The sequence below is a fragment of the Lynx canadensis genome, chromosome A2 (genome assembly GCF_007474595.2).
Source record: "Lynx canadensis isolate LIC74 chromosome A2, mLynCan4.pri.v2, whole genome shotgun sequence".
Taxonomy (NCBI): Eukaryota; Metazoa; Chordata; class Mammalia; order Carnivora; family Felidae; genus Lynx; species Lynx canadensis.
Window position 1 is genome coordinate 167,438,087 of NC_044304.2, and position 24,561 is coordinate 167,462,647.

Below are 24,561 nucleotides of genomic sequence, written 5' to 3' on the forward strand. Positions count from 1 at the left end.
TGCATAGGAGGAAGCACAAATCAAACAAATGATAAGATTTTTGAGACGTGGTTTCTTATGCACTGGCTGAGAGAGTGAACCTATCCCATTATGAGCCCGGTCTCCATGTAAAACCACCATGCTCAAGCTTTATTTTGAAACCATAAGGCATACCACCCCTAAACTGTTAAACTTTGGGGGAACAAACAGGAAAGATTTCTGAACAGCCTGAAAGTAAGTGTAGAATGGGACGGTGAATTAAATTAATGAAAAGTTGAGAACGCTTCATCTGGGGTATTGTATTTAATTACAAAGGCTAAGCTGCTAATTGGCCAAAGGTATGATGAAAAGTGACTTTAGTAACAAAGCAAATAACCTCACTGTCCAGTGAGTCAGTTCGCGGATCACTTAGAGACAAGTGTGGCCAGTTTTCAGTCTCCAGGGAAGACAGAGCTGGTCTGTACACACTGAGGTGCTCACTGATGCTTTGAGATGAACACGAGCTGAATAAGTAAACAAGTCTAACGTTTGTCTAGCTCCTCTTTTAATCTTCTTAACCTTTTAAAACCCATTGATGACTTTGTGACAGACAGGAACATAGACGTGATGTGTGGTGTTGTGGAAAAGCAGAGCTGGGCCAGCCGCCGTGGTGGTCCAGTAGGGGCTTTGGTCCAGCGAGGTCCCGCAGCAGAAGCTAGAGCCTCTCCTAGCCGAAGGGTGGTCTTGTCCCTTGCCCGTGTTTGAGAGGAGTACCTAACAGAGCATCCGTTCGTCACTCCTGCGTAGGGGATTTAGTCCTCTAGCTTTGTGAAGATGGGGGCAGTCATGACCAGCACCCTCTTCTCTCCATCCTGAGAGCAGAAAGGTCTCCTCTTGTCCGTCACTTCAAGAGGAGCGTCAGATCTTTGTGATGTAAACCTTTTACCTTGAGCCAGGGGAAGTACATCTTGACTGTGGGGGAAAGAATTGGGAACAACTTGGAGAAAGTACTTTGAATACCACGCGTACAGAGTTGAGTGAAGGTGTCCCTGAGCGGGGTGAGTGGGTGGGCACAAGCCCCATCCCTTTTCTAAAATCGCCCCGAGACTAGTACCAGATAAAAGGGCGCATTCAGAAGGTCGGGCCCTGGACGCTTTCTTGAAACTGAAGTTTGTTGAACCATAGCCACACCTGGTGTTCTGGTTAGGAATTCATTTTCAGAATCCAATTCTGTCAGAGAAGGGGAATAAATAACATTTGCCTGATCTAATGATGGACATGTGAGTTCGTGTTCTCTGTGGTGTTCAGTATCAAAATTAAAAAATAAAATTATAGACTTATCTTCCTCTGAAGCTTTACATAGCACCTCACGCTCCTTTATTGGGATGATAAACTGTTTGCTTTGAGGAACTTAGTTTCTTTTTTTTAATTTTTATCTTTTATTTATTAAAAAATTTTTTTTGATGTTTATTTTTGAGAGAGAGAAAGAGAGACAGAGTACAAGCAGGGGAGGGGCAGAGAGACAGGGAGACCCAGAATCCGAAGCAGTTCCAGGCTCCGAGCTGTCAGCGCAGAGCCCGATGTGGGGCTCGAACCCACAGACGGTGAGATCGTGACCTGAGCCAAAGTCGGAGGCTCAACCGACTGAGCCACCCAGGCGCCCCAGGAACTTAGTTTCTGATAATTGTAATCCAGTGTTTCCTTTTTAATTTAGCTGATTTGAAATGTAACAATGCAGTTTTGTTTTCATGGTGTTGAGATTTAGGAGGAACTGGAGCTCAAGACAGCAGTACCGTAGGACTCGTGATGGCCTTGTGCCTTCGCGCTGGTGGGCCCGGTCACCTGGGTGGCGTCTGCGGGGTTCTCCACGTTTGCTGTCTGTCCCGTAGTAGTTGATAAAGTGCTTGAGGAGGTACTTTGAGATCAGGCAAATCCTGTTTTTTTCCTCAAACTTCTGCCCACTAATTTCAGCATGCCTCGGTAGCTCGTCTGCAGTGTTTACTACTGTGGTGTTTGGTGATACCTTTCCTCTCTCCTACTTTTATTAACTGCATTCTGTGAGAAGAGATTTTTCTTCTGTCTTGTTTATATATTTATTTGATTATGTAAGTATGGAGGCATGGCTGATGTATTTTACCGTATGCAGTAACGTCTAAGGCCATCATCATTGCATAACCTCTCTCTAACTGTACGAGAATATTGGAAAAGCTCAGATTGAGGAGGAGAGTCCAAGATATAAAAGGTAAAGGTGGAGGAACTGTTAGAGATCGGTAGGGAGTAGGGAAAAAAATGGGAATTAACTGCAGTGTAGGACCCTGGATGGGATCCTAGAACAGGCAGAGATCTTCAGTATAAAAATTGGTAAATTTCTAATGAAATTTGTGGTTCGGTTAGTGATACTGGCCCCATGTTAATTTCCTGTTCTTGCTAATTGCAGTCTGGTTATGAAGGGGGACTAGGTGGGACTAGGGTGAGAGACCGAGGGGATTAGGGAACTCACAATATCATTTCTGCAACTTTGTCTAAAATTAGTTCAAAGTTCAAAGTTTTAAAAGTTTAAAGAATAATACTAAGTGAATAACGATGCGGATGGTATAGCTGTGCTAAAGCGTGTGACAGTGGCAGAGGAGTGTCCCTGAGACGCTGGTGTAGGTGGTGGTCTTGCTGGAGGGGGAGGGGGCTCCGTGCCGGGAGTCACCTTTCTTCACTCTTCCCTCTGTCCAGGTGCGTCCAGACGTGATCCTCCCTGTGCCGTCCTCCACCTTCCAGCCTCTGTGCCTGGGTACTGCGGACGATGTGGCATGTGTGGCTGTTACTCCCCACCTTTGCCGCCTCCCCCGCCCGCCCCCACCCCCGCTTTCTGCCGTAACTGACCGTGGACTCACTGTGGTGTGGGTTACTCTGTGGGCTCAGTCAGGGTTTGCTGTGGGGACGTGTTCAGACACTTGTCTCTACGGGCGGGTTTAGCGTGTCCAGAAGGGCAGCTTGGCGGTCAGAGGAGCTGGCCCGTCCACCTGAGCAGTCATACTTTCCAGATGCAGTTGGGCTCACCAACGTTTGTAAGAGTGATTGATTAAGTAAGGAATGTTGATGAGATTTATAATACTTACAACATTTTGGAATTATTTGTTGACCTCCTGAGGGAGTTTAGAACATTGGAATTATTGGTTGGATTTAGGATTTGTTTGGCCACTATTCCGATTTTGGTGGCACTAAATGTTGGTAGATAGATCAGGGCCTTTCTAATACCCGCCTCAATAGAGAAGTGATTTTACATTCTAGTCAACTTTAAAATCTTTCCAGTTTCAGATTTCCGAGTTGTACCTTTATTCTTTCTAAATTTAATCCTTCATTCATTCAGTTGGGCACAGTGCTGAATATCGGGATTATAAACACCAAGACACAGGCCTTGTTCTGAAGGAATTTATAATTTATTGAAGGAGAAACATACAATTAAAGTTACCTTTACTCTTTCCTCTCTGCAGGTGCATTAAGATAAAAAACATTTTTCTCTTTAAATAGACACTTTGTTTTATCTGTAAGTGATAAAACCCTGTAAATCTAGACCCTGCTAAATATTTCACATTGTCAGGCTTGTGTGGTTAGAGCTTGGTCCGCAGGGGCGCGGCCGTGGGCTCTCCGCCTGTGTGGCTGTGGGCCCCGCAGGGCTGCTTCCTCTCCTGCCGCGCGGTCCGCGCCTGCTCGTTCCCAGACTGGGGCCCAACGGGTACCTCCCTGTGCTCGGATCATTCCTTACTTGCGGCTGGAACTGATGGAGTTCAAGTTTTACTCTCTGATCTTCTGCTCGGAGGGCTGACAGTGCACTCCTCCCCAGACCAACTGTGCCCACGCCAGCGCTCAGTGGCTAGCGCTCCGTGGCACGGCGTGTTGAACGGTGATCTGCCCATGGCGGAGGCCGCGTCCTTGTGGGTGACACCCACGTTGCCTCCGTGGTTTTGACTAGCGCAGATAGTCGCGTGCTCCGTGCCCTTCCACGAGCGTCTTCTGCGCCGAGGCCGTCGTCGCCTCGGCGAGCTCCCGGCGGATGGTGTGGAGGAATGGGAATGACGGTGGCCTCCGAGGGGGAGCTTCGTGGGCCAGAGGACGTTTAAGCGGAGTCTCACCCGAGACGAGCGCGGCTTGGGTGCGTGCTGGGGTCAGGAGGGAAGTGGGGCCGCCCTGGGCAGAAGGGAGCAGGGCTTGAGGCCTAGGGATCGTGGGAGAGATGCACTTGAGGCAGCACCAGGAGATGGCCCATGAGGAGCCGGGAGAAGAAGTGTTTTAGCCATGATACCCCCATGCTAAGGCTGTGTTTGAACTTGATCCCTCAGGGGACATTGGTGGTTGTCAGACTAGGTTCTCTGATAGGATGACTAACACGAAATAGAAAATAAGGGCAGTGTAGTAATGTTTTACATAAATTTGGTTAATTTAAATGAGCATTGAGAAGAGATGCTTGCTTGCTTGCTTTTTCTTTTTTAGTGTTTATTTATTTCTGAGAGACAGTGTGAGCCAGGGAGGGGCAGAGAGAGGGAGACACAGAATCTGAAGCAGGTTCAGGCTCCAAGCTGTCAGCACACTGCCCGACGTGGGGCTCGAACTCACAAACCGTGGGATCATGACCTGAGCCAAAGTCGGACTCTTAACCGACTGAGCCGCCCAGGCGCCCCGAGAAGAGATGATTCTTATGTTTGACCTTCAGTGATCTTTTAGGAAACGATTGAGAATAGGTTGCAGTTTTTTGTTGGCTTTAAAGGGCTGGCAGCCTGATGTGACGTGATCCAGAAGGAGTCACAGGGGTCTCAGCTGAACTGTTGCTTTTGTTACCTGCTAACTCACGAGGCGCACCCCCGTCTCCGTGGCCCTGAATTGCGAGGGTGTCATCGCCTCCCTCCCATCCCTGCCGCTGTGGTGTGGGCTCCGCAGCCAGAGCTGGAGCCCTCGGGCCCATCCTCGGCCCGGAGCGGACTCTCCCACGGTCATCGCTGAGCGCGGTTCATCCCGGCTCAGCTGTCTCGTGCGCTGTCCCTCCGCCCGCACGGTTTCCCATCTCGTCGTCCTGCTCAACACCTCCTTCTAGGTTGCCTCTCAGATTTGCCGTTTCTTAGCGGTCCCTCAGTGGCTGAGGCAGAGCACCCCTCTTTCCCCGCGCTTGGACCCTGTTTGTACCTCGGTGCACGGGGGTGGACTGTCCGCCTTGTTCAGGGTTACTGCTGAGTAACGGCGTCTGGCACACAGCGCGTCCTCAGTAAGCAGGCTTCTTTGTCCTCCCGCCGCACTGTGAGCTCCTGGGGAGCAGGTGCCGTACTTACTTTGAAAATATCTAGGGCCTAGCATGATACACGATTCGCTGAGTACCTGCTGAGTGAGTAGATATTCCTCCTGTGCCTCATTTGAATGTCTTTTGAATGGGGACCACGCGGAGCGGCTCTGGCCCTGATCCGGAAGTTGGTTACTGTTCAGGGGCCGCATAGGGATGATCTACGTAATTTATAGACATCGATTGTGTGGTCTGTCGCCCTTTCCTTTGTGCTGGGCCGGCTTTTTACGGCAGCCTCTGTGTCCTGCTCTGATTACTTAGTTCACCTTTTCTAGACATTCTGTATCCTGTGCTCTGAACTCTGAACTTCTGAACTCTGTCAGATTTTGGTGATTAAGACTTTTTTCTGTGGCCTCCTTCTCCCCATCAGCCTCCTTTCTGGTATATCTTCCAAATTACTTATGTCTTATGAAGACAAAGAATTTTTTTGATTTCTCAAAATGTAAAATAATAATGTTCTTTTTTGAAGTAAATGGTCTACTGCTTAGTGGGTTAATAAGTTCTAGCCCACCCGTGTTCAGGTCCTGGACCTTCCACTTTCACACCGCGACGAGGGAAGCCCTCCGTCCATGTTGGCCTCTGCGTGTTGCACCCGTGTCCCCGCCTCGTCCCTCCTGTGTAGGGCACGGTGCTTGGGTGTAGACAAATCAGTGCTGGTGGCAGCCAGTGCTGTTCTTAGAGTTGACTTTGTGGTGTGCCTGACTTGATGTGCGAGTTTGGCTGACCCCGCCCTGTAGCCCCTTTTCTTTTTCCGGCAGGATATTTCAGGGGCATGAGTATTCTCTGAAAGGCCTTTTCAGTTTCCAAAGTACCATTTTATTGTTGAAGTTACATGTCAGGCTTTGGTGTGTGTCTGTATATCCAGTGTTTTGGATTGCTTGCTATACTTCCTTTATTCTTTTTAAATGAATTGTCTTTTGAGTAGGAGACTGTATGGCCCCTGGGCACAGGTAGGAGGAGTGACCTTCATGTTTATACGATGTCCCGTGTCCAGGGAATTTGACTTACAGGCCGTGAGAAGTTAAGAATACTCAACCGTCAACACGGCCAGCACTGTCTCTTGTGCTTGTGTGGCGCCTCCCACATCATAAGCTTCAGACTTAAATAGAATTTGTAACAAATTCTAGTATTGAGTTAGAATCTAGTTGTGTGTTTTGATAGCTAGCACCTGTTTTGATTTCGAAGCTATCGATGCCTCGGTACCATGTTGCTGGAACCCAAAAGTGCTTTTCAGCTGGTGTGCTCACTGAGTCTTTTAGACTGCTTTGTTCTACTTGAAGGAAGTGCTCACCAGTCATCTCGTAGGCATTTGTTGGATACATATGCACGCCGGATGTGGAAGTAAATGAGAGCAGCAAGGTGGAGGGAACCATGAGGTCCTGGAGCCCGCGGTACCGGGCTTTGGGGTTAGTGAGGATGATGAGCTCGTTTGTGTGGGCAAGTAAATCTGGTGCCTGTTTCGCCAGCGTGGACCATTTTGGCTTGTTTAATTTCAGACATGAAATATGTTTTTTCATAGTTGTACCAGGGTATACCATTTTAAGAAATCTCAGCTCTTTAGCTATAACCAAATAATGAACATATATTAAATCTGGACAAATGGAGATAGAAGGAAAAGAAATTATGGACACAGGGATAATGGCTAGAAATTGGTCTATATTATTCTCTAGAAGCTGTCCATAATTCTGAGCATCATAACTTTGCACTTTTTACTATATAGAGTTTCCATTCTCCCTACTCCTCTTAATTAAAATTTAAAACAAAATATTTTTCTGACTTTGAACATGTGGTAGATAAAGGCTTTTTCTTTGAAATTCAAGAAATGAAATTTTCTTTTTAAAAAATTTTTTTAAGGTTTATTTTGAGAGAGAGTATATGTGCACGCGTGTGCATGAGCAGGGGAGGGGCAGAGAGAGGGAGAGAGAGAATCCCAAGCAGGCTCCGCACTGTCAGCACAGAGCCTGACGCAGGGCTTGAACCCGCAAACTGAGATCATGACCTGAGCTGAGATCAAGAGTGGATGCTTAACCGACTGAGCCACTGAGGCACCCCAAGAAATGAAATTTTCTATAGTGGAAAATGGAGGATTTCTTTTCTTTCTTTAATGTTTATTTATTTTTGAGAGACTCAGATAGAGACAGAGCATGAGTGGTGTAGGGGCAGAGAGAGAGAGGGAGACACAGAATCTGAAGCAGGCTCCAGTCTCTGAGCTGTCCGCACAGAGCCCGACCCGGGGCTCAAACCCACGAACCATAAAGTCATGACCTGAGCCGAAGTCGGACACTTAACCGACTGAGCCACCCAGGCACCACCGTCCCCCCCCCCCCTTTTTTTGAGTAAGCTCTACTCCCTGTGTGGGGCTTGAATTCATGACCCCAAGATCAAGAGTCGCATGCATGGCCTACTGACTGAGCCAGCCAGGTGCCCTGGATTTATTTCTTTGGTTTCAATTTTGTCGGTGAGAAATTTTTCATTCTGCACACTGTTGATTCACATATCAATGTATAATTTTTTTAATGTTTATTTATTTTTGGGAGGGAGAGAGAGAGAGCACGTGCACACACGGGCAGGGGAAGGGTAGAGAGAGGGGGACAGAGGATCCAAAGCGAGCTCTGCACTGACAGCAGAGAGCTGGCGGGGGGCGGGGGGGGGGGGCTCAAACTCCTGAACCAGGAGATCATGACATGAGCCGAAGTCGGACACAACCGACTTGGCCACCCAGGTGCCCCTCTCAATGTATAATTTTAAATTGGCTTAATTACTGGGGCGCCTGGGTGGCTCAGTCGGTTGAGCGTCCGACTTCAGCTCAGGTCATGGTCTCGCGGTCCGTGAGTTCTAGCCCCGCGTCGGGCTCTGTGCTGACAGCTCAGAGCCCGGAGCCTGTTTCGGATTCTGTGTCTCCCTCTCTCTCTCTGCCCCTCCCCTGCTCATGCTCTGTCTCTCTCTGTCTCAAAAATAAATAAAAACATTAAAAAAAAATTTAATTGGCTTAATTACTTGCCTTCTGACACTATTTTGATGGTGTGTTTGTTTTTGTTAAGAAATTTATTTATTTTTGTAATGATTCATATATAATGTCTTGGACTGTTAGTTTTAGTTTGAATTACATTTGTAAAAATAAAATGCCCATTCACTGTAAACTGGAACACTTCAGGGGAGAGGAGAGTTGTCTTTATGTATTTTTATTTTATTAGGAATGTTTAACTTTCCCATTGATTGCTTTGGTTCCTTCTACATACCGAGTAATTTTGTTCAAAATTTAGTTTTACTTATGATGAAAAAAGATTTTTTTTAACATTCAGTAACAGTACAGAAATTGTTTTATCAAAATTTTTATTGAGATAATTGTACATTCATGTTCAGCTGTTAGGAATAATACAGAAAGCTCTCTTGTTTGCATTGCCTGATTTCCCCTGGGAGTTATATTTTGCAAAACTAGTGTGATAATCACAACCAGGATATTGACATTGATATAATGCATTGACATTATTCAGATATTTCTGGTTTCACTTGAAGTCTCTTGTGTGTGTAAAGAAATCAGAGTTTATTCCTGGAAAACTACTGTTGGTTAAAATACTAACTTTAATTAGATCTGTCATCTGGCGGGAGGGAACCATTTAACCTCGTGTGCTCAGATTTCTCATTAAGTCAGAATGTTTGTATGATGCTTAGAATCCCTTTTGGGTCAAAACATTCTATAATTTTTATATGAGAGCATTTTAGAATTTGAAATTATAACCTTCTTTCTCTTTTCTCTTTTTGTGTTTAGGAAGAAAAGGCTTCTCTTTTACATCGTACTCAGGAAGAAAGAAGAAAGAGAGAGGTAAAAACAGTTTTATAATAGTCTCTTTAGATAAACATTTTTCCATAGCATTTAAATAAGGGTTGATTTTGCTGTTATATATATGCATGGTATGCATATGCATATATACATATTTTTACGTCTATGAAACTTTAGAAACATTTCTGGATTTTTTGGATTTTATAATAAGTAATTTATTCTGGAACCACTGTGGAAAAGATGGACTGCAAGGGCAGTTTCCAGAATACAGGGGGAAGACAGGCTTTTATAAAGTTCAGTTGCTTGCTTGTGATATGGTTTCCAGAAGATCTGGAAAGACTTAGTATATAACGCTCATCTTTTGCCAAGCAGAAGAAGCAAACTCACTGTGAAGGCAGTTACCATAACTCTTTGTGAACAAGTAAAATAGATGAAAGGAGCTGTGACATTTGTTGTTTTATTCTTTCTCTTTTTAAATATCTGTTTATTTATTTTGAGAGAGAGTGCACACACATGCGCACATGTGGAGGAGGGGCAGAGGGAGGGAGAGAGGATGATCCCAGGCAGCCTCCGTGCTGTCAGCGCAGAACCCGACACGGGGCCCGGTCCCACGACCCCCGAGGTCATGACCTCATGACACCAAGAGTCAGATGCTTAACTGGCTGAGCCCCCTAGGCGCCCGTTTTATTCTTTAGTTTACATTTCATCTTTCTGGTGACAGTGGCTTTATTTTATTGATTAATCGGCAATTATGGTATTTTAGGCCTATTTTTCTAGATTTTTATTTTGTTTTCTAATAATTCATTTGTTCCTTTAAGAAATACTAATTGAGAGCTTGTTACATTCCAGGGACTGCTCTGCCTGCAGGGGACACAGATAGTAAATAAGACCATGTTCTGGGCGCTTGGGATTCTCTCCCTCTCTCTGTCCCTCCCCCGCTCATCATGCACTTGCACACTTTCTTCTCTCTCTCAAAAAAAAAAAAAAAAAAGCTTAAAAAGGGCGGATAATGTTCTTGTGTGGTTATAGAACACAGAGATTCACCAAGCTATTGAGACGGTGCTAAGTGCTGTGAGTGAGGTAGAGTGAGGTGATAATAACTGGGAAGGCCTGCTTTCGGGTAGGGCATTCAGGGAAGGACTCTCCGAGCTGGGTAGAGAGTTGAGCAGGATTCCTGAAGGAGGAAAAAGAAGCTCCTGTGGAAAGCTGGAGGAAGAACTTTCTTGGTGCAGGAAGCAGCAAATATGGAGACTTTCAGGCGGGGTTTCTCACCCTCAGCACTGTTGACATCTTGGACTCATTAATTCTTTGTTGTGGGGCTTTATCCTGTACATCGAGGGGTGTGTAGCAGCTTCCAGGGCCTCTGTTCTACCCACTAGATGCCACAACACTCCCTCCCTCTGGTTGAGATAACCAAAAATGTCTCCAGAAGTTACCAAATGTGGTAAAATTGCTCACAGTTGAAAATGACCATTTATTGGTTAATGTCTTTTATCTTTTCTGGAAAACTCTCAGCTCTCATCTCTTCCAATAGTGTTTTAGCTCCATTCTTCCTCTCCTCTTCTTGGACTCAGATTACTTATGTATTTGACCTTGGCCTTATCCCGTACTTTTCTATATATTTATCCTTTTGAATATTTCGGCTTTGGTTTGGGTATTTCTTTTGACCTAACTTGTAATTTACAGATTATCTCTTTACCAGTGTCTGATTGTCACATAATATCCATTAACTTGTGGATCAGATTTTTATTTTAGTTGTAGAATTTTCTTTGATTCTTTTAATTTTATGAACATTTTAATTTTAATTGTCTTTTAATTTCGTGAATATAACTGTAGATTATTAAAGATAGTTTTTAAGCTCCAGTATTTGGATCACCTGTGGGTTTGTTGTTTGTCCTCTTGATTTTTAGTTCTTGTCTTTTGCCCGATTGTTTTGGTTGAATACTGACATTCTGTATTCCAAAATGAAGAGAGATCTACAGGCTCTCGATGATGATCTCTTCTTTCTGGAAAGCATTGCATTTGATTTTGGCCGGCAGTAGGGAGAGGGATGGGTCGCCTTTAAATAATACAGAGTCGAGCTGATCTGCAGCTGGTCTTCAGCCCTTGTCAGGATCCGTCTGTTTCCAGTCCAGCTGAGATGCAGCCGTTAGGTCCCGGTCCCAGCCAGGACACTGGGATGTCACCGAGACTTCCTCCTCAGTGAACAACCGAATGCATAAAAATAGTTAGAAAACTGCTGGGACAGGATATGGGTCTTTAGTTAGGTGCTCTTAGAATCATCGTAGTAGTGAATAGAGTCCCAAACTAGGTTTAAGCTCAGGGCTTCCTTCACTGTAACCACTTGAAGCTCAGAAAGCACGCTTGCGCGACCTGATTGGTCTTCTGGGTGAGTGTGTGTGTGTGCCTTTCAGGCCTGGCAGGTGGCGCTCACCTGCCAGGTGGCATAGCATGAGACAGTGTCATGTGGTAAGATGGGCACAACTTTTAGTGTCACGCCTGAGTGTGAGTCCTGACTCCCTTAGGTCTTTCGGCACCGGTGTCTTTATGGAAATTTCAGCTTCTGCATCATGAAACCGGGAGTGACATTCATCTAGGGTTGTCAGGCGTCTCGGGGTTGGCGCGTCGTAGACTTTCAAGCGGTGGTGGCTACGTTGCTTGCGATGACGATGTGAAAAAAAAATTGTTTTGCTAGGTCACTGGAAATTTTCAAGACAGTCTTAGGTGGGTCAAAACTAGAGTTTCCGCTTTGAAATGAGAAAGTGACTTTTAAAATTGATGTTCGTGTCGTCCGTTTTCCTTCCTGTATTGAAAACCGCGGTTGTTGTTGGAAGTCTCACTGTGCTGGGAGGAGTGGAAGGTGGTGTCGCCATTTTGGCAAACAGTCCGGTAGCTCCTCACGTGCTAGTCCCGCTCGTGGGCGTGCACCCAAGAGAAACGTAACCGTGTCCACGCGAAACTTTGACATGAGTGTGTGCGGCAGCCCAGAGTGGGAACCGCCCGAGTGTCTGTCGGGCGGTAAATGGTAAACCGTGGGACGGCCGCACAATGAAATACCGTACGTACTGGCCGTAAAAAGTAGTGGAGAACCGACACGTGACACGACACGGCTCAGCCTTGAAAACGTCGTGCCAGGTGAACAAGGCCTGACACAAAAGGCCGCGCGTTATCTGACTCCACGATGAGAAATGTCCGGAATAGACAATCCCGTGCAGACGGGAATTCGGTCAGTGGTTGCTGCGGACGTGGGGGGACCCGGGAGAGGGAACGAGAGACGAGCGCTAATGGGAACAGGGGGTGTGGAGTGGCTGATGAAAGTATTCTCAAATTAGATGGTGGTGGTAGTTGAACCTTGAAGATATTGAAGACTGGTAAGCGGTACGCTTGAAAGATTGAATTTTGTGGTATGTAAATTCTGTAGTTGTTTTTTTTTAAGTCTTTACTAGCTAAATGTCAATTCACTCCGACCAATTGTTCCTTCCTCCCTTCATCATGCAGGAGGAAAGGCGAAGGTTGAAAAATGCAATAATCATACAGTCATTTATCCGAGGCTATCGAGACCGGAAACAGCAAGTAAGTTTGCTTTCAAGCTGAGAAAGAATTGGAAAGGCCTGCCAGAGTTTGTTTCAGATAGGGCCTCGGAGTCTTAGAAGTGGAATCGTTTTGTGGGGATTTTAGTACACCTGTTTCATGACAGTTAATGTTGATAATAGCGTTTTCCCCAGAAATTAACCGTATTCGTTTATATTTACGTAAAGATTTACAGATAGGGGAGTTTTGAGGTGATTTTTAAATAGGAAAAATAGAAACACGGGCTGCAGCTCAAGATCAAAGCGGAAGGAGGCGGCGGAAGACCATTTTAGGGGAGCGGAGGGTTTTTATTCCAATCCAGGTTTTCTGGGTTTCATTTCCCCTTTTCCCAAGAGCTGCCCCGTCACGGCCCCCTCACTGCGCCCCCGCCGTGCAGACCCCAGGGCGCATGTGGACCGCGCCGCCCGCCCTCCCGTCACGCCCGTGTGTGGTTTGTCTCGTTTCCAGCACTCCATCCAGAGAAGCGCCTTTGACCGCTACGCCAGCGCCTCGCAGTCCGGTGGCACTTTCTCCATTGCCAGTGGTCCCAACCTTACCCTTTTGGTGAGGCGGCTTCTGTTTTTCTACAAACAGAACGAAGACTCAAAACGTTTGGTGAGTGTTAACTGTGTTCTCACTTATCCTTATTTATGGATTTTCCGGTGTTTTTTTTAATGGGGCCAGATAACCCTGCAAAGGCATACGTCTTTCTGAACTTCCCTCAGCCCGCCACAATAGGTCATCTTTGTGGTGTTGCATTTCACCTCTTAGCGATAGAAATTTTCAGTAGTTTTTTTCATTTTTTTGTTATGGAAAATGTCAAATATAAGAAAAAGTAGAATAATCTGGTGAGCCATCCTCCACGTACCCATTACTCAGCGTTGGTAGTCAGCAACACCTGTCTCACCCAGAGCCCCACGTACCTGTGCCTTCAGTCACTCTTGTGATGCGCACCTAAATATCATAGCATGTTATCTGTAAATATTTTAAAGTGTATTTATTGGGGGGGCGGGAGGGGCAGAGAGAGAGGGAGAGAGAATCCTAAGCAGGCTCCGTGCTGTCAGTGTGGAGCCAGACGCCAGGCTTGACTTCACAGATGGTGAGATCATGACCTGAACCTAAATCAGGAGTCCCAGACACTTAATGCACTGAGCCACCCAGGTGCCCCTGTAAATACTTTAATATGAATCTGTGACCTACAGGGCCTTGCTCTTAAAACATTCAGAGGGCTACTGGAGGGGTTGTGGGAGGGGGGATGGGCTAAATGGGGAAGGGGCATTAAGGAATCTACTCCTGAAATCATTGTTGCACTATATGCTAATTTGGATGTAAATTAAAAAAAAAATTAAATTAAAAAAAATTTAAAAAAACAAAATAAAGTTAATTTCTAAAAAATTCAAAATATAATTGTAGTACTTTGAAATTTTATAGGCTTCTGATGTAATCAGTGATGAGGAACAGTGTTGAAAAATACCTATGGATGCATAGATGAATAAACTTTTAAAAAATGTAACTTGTTACTGTGTCGTCTCTCAGGAAATATTAAGAGATTTCTGTCTACTCGTTCGGTTAGATACGTATTTATTCTCGGAAATTCTTGTTTACTTGTAATAAAAATTTCAGATTATATTAAACGAGGTACACAATGAAAAGTCAGTCTTCCACGCCCCAACCATACATACTAGAAAATCCCCAGAGGAAATGTAAATACAGAGGACAAAGGGACACTTTATTGTGGATCTGGTGTTTGGTTTTAATTTTCTTTAATTATTCTGGAGTTAATAATTGCCTCACTTTTGTTTAATTTTCTTGGGGTCTCTTGATAAAGTCGTCTTCCACTTTTGACAGGACTATGATGCTTCTCAGTGTAATTTTCCGTGACTGAAGATGTCAGATAGTCTGATGCTTTGTTTTCCCCGGAGCTATTCTTGGATTTCCGAAACCTTTGCACCAGTTTGGATCCTTTGCCTCTCATTATCTTGGGAAAGTCACTCGCTTAGCTTCAGTTTTGGATCCTCCTTCCTGATTCCATTATCTTTTTGCTTTCTTGGTTTACTCCCTTCATATCCTCAGTTGACTTCCCAAGAAAGGGTGAATAAGGTGTTTTTAAAACTTGACGCATCTGCGTTTAGGAAATAATAACAATGTTAGGCAAAGTAAGTGTTTAAAGTAGTGATAGTACAGCCTTTCGGATGCCGTTGGTACATTTGTCAGGGTTGTAAAATACAGTATCCGAACGCAGTCCAGAGTGTTTACGTGTCACTACTGCTTTGGGCTTTCTTATTTCGTAGGCAACTTGAATCATAATTACTTGATTAATATATTTGCACCTTAGTCTTGAAGTTTCTATAATTGCCCTTTAGATTTTTCTAATGTTTAGTTACAGTACATGCTATTTTATTTGTTACTAGACGGCACATAATTGAGAATGAACTGCATGTCAGATTGGCAGAAAGTCTTGTATCCTATTAGTTCCTGAGAAAAGACGGACAGGTTAGCTCCAGACACCTCGTGAAGAAAGCTTGTGTGTAGGCAAGTTCATACTTGGAATGGGTCACAGAAATGATTTTCCCGAAACTTAGGACACGCTCTTGTTTTCTAAAACGCTTTTGCGGGGCGCCTGCCTGGGTGGCTCAGTCGGTGAAGCGTCCGACTTCAGCTTGGGTCGTGATCTCGCGGTTTGTGAGTCCGAGCCGCATGTCGGGCTATCTGCTCTCAGCACGGAGCCCGCTTCGGATCCTCTGTCCCCCTCTCTTTCTGTCCCTCCCCCACTTGCATGTTCTCTCTCTCTCTCTCAAAACTGAACATTAAAAAAAAAAAATGCTTTTGGGCGCCTGGGTGGCTCAGTCGGTTAAGCGCCCGACTTCAGCTCAGGTCACGATCTCGCGGTCCATGAGTTCGAGCCCCGCGTCAGGCTCTGTGCTGACTGCTCAGAGCCTGGAGCCTGTTTCAGATTCTGTGTCTCCCTCTCTCTCTGACCCTCCCCCGTTCATGCTCTGTCTCTCTCTGTCCCAAAAATAAATAAACGTTAAAAAAAAAATTAAAAAAAAAAGCTTTTGCATGAATATTTTGTCTGATAACAATTTTATATGAAATAAGTGTTCCTGTCAGAGGAGAAACGCCTTAAAGATAACAGGCAGAGGGAAGGTTATGTGGCACATTGATAAGTAGCCACATTTAAGAAGCCGTCTTAATTTTAACTCGTTCTAATGGGTCTCATGAAGTGAACAAAAAACAGTTTTACGAAAATGTGGCAGAGAAAGTAGAAGAGGTTCCTTGTTAAGTCCTGAGTTTTCGAAATCATTTCTGGTAGCCACGCCCATAGTAGGTAGGCCTCCGGGGTGCAGGTCAGACAGAAATCCAACTCAGCATCCGCGGAGTTCACTGACCAGTCGTTGTGTCCAGGAGACTGGGCAGTTCTGGCCACATCCCTGACTTTTTTTCCCCCCCAAATCTACTGAGGTATAGTTGACAAGTAAAGCTGTAGGATAGTTAAAGGGTACACCGTGATGATTGGACGAGTGTCGACATTGTGAAAGGATCTCTCCCTTCTCCATTGCCTGGCATCCTACGTGGAATAGTGGGGCCCTGTGATTGCCTTTCCTACCCAAATTTCATGGACTTAGGGAAGGGGAATATCCAAAAGGAAAGGATGCTGGAGAGACAGAGGCAAAAGGTAAAAAGAAGAAACTGATATCCTTATGTACCTTATGATTAATACTATAGTTCTCATTTATTTTTCACTGTGGATTGCTGATTGTTGCAGATGAACTGTTGTTATTTCAGATTCAGATGAGTCTTTTGTTAATGTTTGTTGATTCATTTTTTGAGAGAGAGAGAGGGAGACACAGAATCCGAAGCAGGCTCCAGGCTCTGAGCCGTCAGCACAGAGCCCGACGTGCAACTCGCACTCACGAACCTTGAGGTCGTGACCTGAGCCGAAGTCGGACGCTCAACCGACTGAGCTGCCCAGGCGCCCCTAGAAGATTTACTTTTTATCATGTTTGATTAAGTATCTCCTTAGCAATTCTGGAAATTTGGAGTGTTATGCAGTGCAGTAAACAGTGAGCTTTTATGGATTGAGAGTGACCTATACATATGTTTTGCTGTTTCAGATATGGATGTATCAGAACTTAATTAAACACAGCTCTCTGTTTGTCCAGCAGTTGGATGGATCTGAGAGACTTACATGCTTATTTCAAATAAAGAGATTGATGAGCCTCTGCTGCAGGTAAATCCCATCTAGTCAGCTCCTTGCTACAGGTGTGCCATGTCTTGAAGGCGTCTTTGAAGACGATAGGCACTGGGAGAGATCCAGGCATTGTAAGAACCCAACACGATGCTTGCGATCGTTGATTTTTTTCGTCTGTTTCTCCCTTTGTGATTGTGCATTTTTCCTCTCCGTGAACCCAGTGCCGCCATGCTGTTTGGCCCATAATAAGCACTGCAAAAAAATGTTAGTGACAGAACGTGTGATTATTTTCCTGTCTACCTTTGAGTCCTGCCTCTGTTCAGAGACACGCGCTAGCAGAGCAGAGTGGTTCGGGCCTTACTGTAGTGAGCGAGAATAATTGAAGGGGGCTCAGGGTGACAGTCGCCATCCAGTACACGCGTGAAGACTTTTTTCTTTTTTACAGGTTATTGCAGAACTGTAACGACGACAGTTTGAATGTTGCACTTCCAATGAGAATGCTCGAGGTGTTTTCGTCTGAGAATACTTACTTGCCTGTTTTACGAGACGCCAGCTACGTGGTGTCCATAATTGAACAGATTTTGCACTACATGATTCAAAATGGTAAGTAGCAGCTAGGCTCAGGGCTGTGGGCTGGCGTTACCGTGCGAGTGCGCGCGGTGGGGTACTCTGTGCGGCTTGCGCACGGGCTCTAGACCCCCACATGGGACGGACCGGGCGCCGTGCCCTACCGGGGGTGTGCACCGCTGAGGGGTGTGTGCCCGATTTGTCCTGGGCTCCACCTGCCCCGAACACCTGGATGTGCCCACTGGATATGTAAAGCAGGCTTTACACTTGCCTGCTGCTTGAAAATGAAGCAAACGGACGCAGGCTGTCGGAATCCTCTCCGGGTCCTCCCACAGCCGGTCCTCCCGCGTCCTGAGCTGGTAGGAGCGGCGGTGCCGCGAGTCCGTGAGCTCTGGCAGCGGGAAGCCTGTCTCAGGAAAAAGCACACTTTGTCTTCATGTCAGTTCATTGGAGGAGAGTTAAAGATACTTCGTTGGTTTGGATTTTCTTACTGACCGGGTGTGAGAGCTTTTATGCCCCGACACCCTTCTGAACGTGCCTGTCACGTGACATATAATGACCTGGGTCTGAAATTCTTGCGCAGACACATCAGTGACTCTGTTTCGGAGAAAGACTATGAAACAGCCATGGTTTCTAAAGCTTTTATGACAAATGAAGCGGGGTGTGAAACACACATTTAAAAATCTGGTTCCCAGTGTTCTCACAGGTCAAACCCTTCAGGGTGTGGACTTCAGAGGTTTTAGTGGTAGGAGGAGCTATAGGTGATTCTGGAATGCAGTAGTCACTGATGAAAACATAAATAAGTTTCCTTTTGTTTTTTGGAGGTGATGGGTTAATCTAGGCTAAATCTAGCTAGTTGAATCCTCAGTACAAAAACTGTAAACATTAAGTTCTTACACCCCCCAACCTTACTGTTTGGTTTAAAAAGAAAGAAAGAAACCCTACTTCATTTGTTGAAAAATTAGGGAGTCAACTAAAAGTAATTGAAATTTGTGCAATTTGATCTTTGAAAACACAACTTAATGGTAATTAGAAATGGTCCTTTGTACCAGTCGATGCATTATTATGCATGTTGATTTAAGGCTGAGCAGTCAGTGAGAATCTTTAGTTTTCTTGTTTTCCAAAAGTATAAAGAAGATAACTAAGACTGCATTATTTTGTGTCGAGAACTAGAAAATGGTGCCAAGTCTCGCACCGAAACCGCCACTTGTAGCTTCTAGCATCTTCTGTTGTAAAGGCACTTGGTTGTTTTGATAAATTACTTCCTGACTTTTTTTTCTTTCATTGCTGAACTACAGCTAACCTACAGTTATGTTAGTTTCAGGTGCAACAGTTCTGAACAAGCGCCAGTGCTCGCCACGATAAGGGCGATCACCAGCTGTCACCACACGACATTTCTGTTCCCTATGCTCCGCTTTTCACCTCTGTGACTTCTTTATTTAACTGGAAGTTCGTACCTCTTACTTCCATTCACCTGATTCTCCCTCACAGTATTCGTCTATAAAATTTTGGCATTATTTATTAATTATAGTTTCTATTATACGTTACGAGCTGTGACTTAACGTGAAGCTTTTTAACAAACGCAGCTGAACTTAGTTCTCTAGTCACGCTGTCAGTTAATCTCTTCAATACTTACTTAGATTGATGTTGATACATTAATGCTCTAATATTTAAAAAATGTTCTTGACGTGTTTTTTAAAATTCTTGATCGATTCCCTATGCTGTACTTTTTTAAATCTCTGTGACTGACTTATTTTATGACTGGAAAATTGTATCTCTTAATCCCCTTAATCTCTTTCACTCACTTAGATCTCTTAGTTTCATAGCAGAGGCGCTTCAAGCTTCCCTGTTTCACTAGTGATCAAAACATATGAGGTTTGAAATGGGTGTAGTTACAAAGTAGTTCTAAAGAGGGCGGCCCCGCTGGCTCAGCTGGTAGAGCAGGTGACTCTTGATGTCGTGGTTGTGAGTTCGAGCCTCATGTTGAATGTAGAGATTACTTAAAATCTTCAAAAAAAAAAAAAAAAAGTCTAAAGATAGAGTACGGAGTAGTCAGTGTTTATGGTCATAAGGTCATAACTCAAGTACAGATCTATGTAGGACTGTTTTCATAAAGTAAACCAAGCAAATGGATTTTATTTTATTTTACTTTATTTTATTTTATTTTATTTATTTTATTTATTTTACTTTATTTTATTTTTTGAGAGGGAGAGCACAGGAAGTGAGGGGGGAGGAAAAGAGAGGGAGAGGGAGAAAGAGAATCTTAGACTGTATACCCAGTGCGAAGTTGGATGCAAAAACCTAACTTTTGCGGGGCTCGATCTCACGACAGTGAAATCGTGACCTGAGTCATACGCTTAACTGTCTGAGCCACCCAGGCACCCCAGATTGTGTTTTTAATGTGCACCACCAGATGTGTCTGGACAATATTGAGATGTTCACGATCTACACCTGAAGATTGTCCCTATTGCTTTATAAAAAAGTGACAAATACATATAAAGACTGAATGATTTGGATCATTGGTGATACCAGAGTTGATGTTTACTGCACCCAGAAATCCCATCAGAAGTTTAGAAAGGTCATAAAAGTTGTTACTTCTGCGTAAATGCTCTCTGGTGCCCATATTACGGTCTCCAAAGGTGTCATTTCCTCTAAAAGGAACTTAAGAGTCCCTGGGGGAAAGATGAATCTGGAGGTGCTCCTGGCGAACGTTGGAGCTCAGGGCCCCCCTCCCATAGGTCACTCCGTTGTCCAAAGATAGGACGATTTGAGAGTCATTGAGGTAATGACTGCAATGGATTGAAATAACACCAACGTACTCAAGTCTGTGAGTACATGTGGTTCAGAAGTCACAAAACCAGCTGCATACTTGGAAGATGCTTAAGAGGCAGATAAAAACCATCATAATATATGGGCCTTAATTGGATCCTGATTCAAACAACCGAGTTAAATAAGATTTTAGCATGAGAAAGTTGGAGATTTGAACACCCACTAGATACTTGTGATAGCAAGGAATGACTATTAATTTGTTTTAGCTGTCGTAATGATATTTTTTAAATGTTTATTTATTTTGAGAGAGAGAGAGAGAGGGAGATACAGAAAATCCCAAGCAGGCTGCACGCCCAGCACGGAGCCTGATAAAGGCTTGATCTCACAACTGTGAGATCATGACCTGAACCGAAATCGAGTTGGATACTTAACTGACTGAGCCACCCAGGCTCTCCTGTCATAATGGTATTTTTAAGAAAAATGAAGTCCTTTGATGATATACTAAAATAATTATATCTTAGATTCGCTTCCCAGTGAATGGAGGAGTGGGTTATGGGCTATAATTGATAATTGTTGATGGAGGGTGATGGGTACATGGAGTTTATATGCCATTTCAAGCTGCTTATGTAATTAATTTTTTCCTGAATAAAAAGTTCAAGAGGCACCTAGGTGGCTCAGTCAGTGATGCATGTGACTCTTGATCTTGGGGGTGAGTTCGAGCCCCATGTTGGGTGTAGTGATTACTTAAAAAAACGTTAAACTTTAAAAAAAAAAAAAAAGGAGCCAATAGCTGAGCTATTAAAAAGTTGAGGGGCGGCTGGGTGGCTCAGTGGGTTAAGCGTCTGGCTCTTGATTTTGGCTCGGGTCATGATCCCATGGTTTTGAGATCAAGGCCTGCATCAGGCTTTGGGTCAGGCTTCGAGCTGGGCAGGGACCCTGCTTAAGATTCTATCTCTTCCGGGGCACTGGGTGGCTCAGTTGGTTAAGTGTCCGACTTCAGCTCAGGTCATGATCTCACAGCTCATGATTTCAAGCCCCGCGTCAGGCTCTGTGCTGACGGCTGAGAGCCTGGAGCCTGTTTCAGATTCTGTGTGTCTCTCTCTGTCTGCCCCTCTCCCGTTCATGCTCTCTCTGAAAAATAAGTAAAATATTTAAAAAAAAACAAAAAAAGATTCTCTGTCTTCCTCTCTCTCTCTGTCCCTCCCCCACTTGCACAAATGCTGTCTCTCTCCTTCTCCATCTCTAAAAAAAAAGTTGAAGAATTAACTTAAATTTGGACATATATTTATCAAAAGCATTTAAAAATTGACGCTTTTTTCCCTCTCTTTATGATGAAGGTACCAAATTTTAAATATGTGCTTTTCCTTTCTTTTAGGGTATTATAGATCTCTCTATTTGTTAATTAACAGCAAGCTTCCATCAAGTATTGAATATTCTGATATATCTCGAGTTCCTATAGCAAAAATTTTGCTAGAGAATGTTCTGAAACCATTGCACTTTACTTACAACTCGTGTCCTGAAGGTGCAAGGTGAGAATGGAATAATTTATTGATTTTGTAAGGTCACAAGTTCTGTATCTAATGATAACTTTTACCTAGTATGCTATTTTACATAAAGATTTGAAAGTCAAATTTTTACTTTATTAATGTGACTCAGTTTAAAAAAAAATTACTATCTGTTTGGCCTGTGCCCTAACATAAATTTATAATTCTGATGACCTGGTTATTTTCCTGCCTCTGAGTAGCTGTTGAAAGATCGAAAGACGCAGCAGAGTTTTCTCAGTAGGGAAGGCACAAAATCGGTTAAGTAAATTTCATGGCGACCTAGTTGGTTTCGGATGTTCAGCTTCATTTAATTTAGAAGAGAATATTTGGAAAGTTAATTTTCATCAGTGATTTTATGAATAACATGTTTTGATGAAAGCTTCCATTTTCCTTTTTCAGGCAACAAGTTTTTACAGCCTTCACCGAGGCGTTTTTGGTGGCACCTTTTACAGATCAGATTTTTCACTTCATCATTCCGGCCTTAGCAGACGCGCAGACTGTTTTCCCGTACGAGCCCTTTCTGAGTGCACTGTTGTCGCCGGAGAGCAGGTGTCCCGAGACGGGGGGAGGGGCGCCGTGGCTCTTCTTCTTTGTCCTCACTGTCGGCGAGACTTACCTGGGTATGAGACACAGCGTAGGATTTACCTGACCTCACGTATGTGTGGTGCTAGCAGACCAGTCACACGAAGGGAATCCAGGGGCGGGTGTGTGTTGTCAAGATGGCCTCTGGGGCGGAATTTCCTGGAAGAGCGTATTTGCTGAAGGTCTGTAGCTTGGACAGTGTCCCTGGGGAAAATTTCCAGGCACAGGAGAAAGACTGATTCAGGGGCGCCCGGCTGGCGTCGTCGGTGGAGCGTGTGACTCTCGATCTGGGGGTTGTGAGTTCAAGCCCCATGTTGACTGTAGACATTATTTTAAAATCTTTAAAGGGCTCCTGGGGGGCTCAGTTGGTCAAGCATCCAGCAGGTCACGATCTCACAGTTCATGGGCTCGAGCCCCAAGTCAGCCTCTGCACTGACAATGCGCAGCCTGCTTGGGATTCGCCTTCTCCCTCTCTGCCTCTCAAAATTATTTAAATAAGCTTAGGGGCGCCTGGGTGGCTCAGTCGGTTGAGTGTCCGACTTCGGCTCAGGTCATGATTTCACAGCTTGTGGGTTTGAGCCCCGTGTCGGGCCCTGTGCCGACAGCTCGGAGCCTGGAGCCCGTGTCTCCCTCTCTCTCTGCCCCTAACCCACTTGCATTCTGTCTCTGTCTCTCTCAAAAATAAACAGTAAGAAACAATTAAAAATAAATAAACTTAAAAAAATACAGTCTTTAAAAAAAGTGTCTGATTCAGATACATGTTACGAGGCCACACAGACTAAAAGGAATTTTAAAGTTGAGGGAGAACTGGGGCGCCTGGGAGGCTCAGTCGGTTCAGCATCCGACTTCAGCTCAGGTCATGATCTCGCAGTTCGTGGGTTCGAGCCCAGCATTGGACAGCTTGGAGCCTGGAGCCTGCTTCGGATTCTATGTCTCCCTCTCTCTCTGCCCCTCCCCTGCTCGCACTCTGTCTCTCTCTGTCTCAAAAAGAAATAAAAACATGAAAAAAAAAGTTGAGGGAGAACTGTGAGCGCAGGGATGTTATCCCATTCATGCCAAACTTCCTAATATGTGCCCCTTCTGGAATTATAGCATCTTTTTCTGATGTATTTTCATACATACATCTATGCCTGAATTACTAGAATTTTAATACATTCTGGTCAGAAATGTCTCTCTGAGTGTAAGAAGAATGATACCTGAGTTTTCTAGTTTCTTTTTGCTTGCTTTTAACAAAATGTTACCGTCGACTGTTTTGCAAAGGGACCCTCTCTGAGGAAGGACTGCTGGTGTACCTGCGGGTGCTCCAGAGCTCGCTGTCTCGGCTGCCGGCGTCGCCGGCCGGCACAAGCTGTCAGGACCCGGCCAGCGACTCGGAGGACGAGAGTGAAGAGGCGGACAAGCAGCCGAGCGCTCCGGTAAGCTCCCGGGGGCTGCATCGGAGACCGCTCCCCCTGATTTTCAGGTCACTCAAGTAGCTTTGTGTCCGTCCTCCTTCTTAGCTGTGTGACTCCTGCACTGAAGCATTCTTGTAAAACCTTCCCGCTGCAGAAAAAGTCCCTTCCCCTCCACTGCCGCCCCGTCCTTCCCGAGGTCACCGTCCCGGCCATTAGGGAGTGAGGATAGTTCTTCCACACCTTCTCCTGCGTACAAGTCCGTGTGGGGTTTTCATGCAAAGTAGGCCATGCTGTGCATTAACTTGTTACTTAGGAGATATTTCCTGAGCTGAAATTGTTGGATTGAAAGGTTAAGTTCCTAGTTTTCAGGAAGGGCATTTACTGTGCACCAAGCACTGTTTTATTTTTAAGAATTTTTTTATAGCAGCTTTATGGAGATACACTTTACCATAAAATTTACCCTTTTAAAAAAATGATGTGCAGTTCAGTGATTTCTCAGTATATTAACCTAAGTGCAGCCACCACCACTCTGATAGAGCATTTTCATGGTCTGCGCAGAAGCCCGGCCCGTCAGCAGCCGCTGCCCCCCACCCTTCGCCCAACCCCAAGGGGAAGAAAAAGGTTAAGTTCTCCCTTACCCTGTCTTGTGAACGCCAAGTCACGTCTCCTGTTAATTTTTGCCAGTTTTGTGGATGGCAAGCGTAACGATTTATTTGAAAGTGAATTGCGAGTGCGTCATCACATGCAGCGTAAGTCCTTTTCTCCTGTTTCTTACTCATCATGATCTGCAGTGTCTTTCCAAGGAATAAAAAGCTTCGCGTGATACACATAATTTATGTCTTCAGTGATATATCTGCTGCTGGCCTCTTTTGCTCTTCTTACAG

At 44.8% G+C, this 24,561-nt stretch overlaps 1 protein-coding gene across 3 annotated transcripts in view; it reads left to right on the forward strand.

The window, feature by feature from the left end:
- Nucleotides 1-24,561, forward strand: part of UBE3C (ubiquitin protein ligase E3C) — a 119,271-nt gene that overhangs the window by 16,965 nt on the left and 77,745 nt on the right. For 2 of the 3 annotated variants that reach the window (XM_030308904.1, XM_030308905.1), the window contains exons 2-9: nucleotides 9,048-9,101; nucleotides 12,558-12,632; nucleotides 13,098-13,244; nucleotides 16,745-16,860; nucleotides 17,267-17,424; nucleotides 21,533-21,686; nucleotides 22,101-22,321; nucleotides 23,544-23,698. In XM_030308904.1, coding sequence (XP_030164764.1) covers nucleotides 9,048-9,101; nucleotides 12,558-12,632; nucleotides 13,098-13,244; nucleotides 16,745-16,860; nucleotides 17,267-17,424; nucleotides 21,533-21,686; nucleotides 22,101-22,321; nucleotides 23,544-23,698 — 1,080 coding nt within the window. The remainder of the gene's footprint in view (nucleotides 1-9,047; nucleotides 9,102-12,557; nucleotides 12,633-13,097; nucleotides 13,245-16,744; nucleotides 16,861-17,266; nucleotides 17,425-21,532; nucleotides 21,687-22,100; nucleotides 22,322-23,543; nucleotides 23,699-24,561) is intronic. The other variant, XM_030308906.1, reaches the window with a different exon arrangement.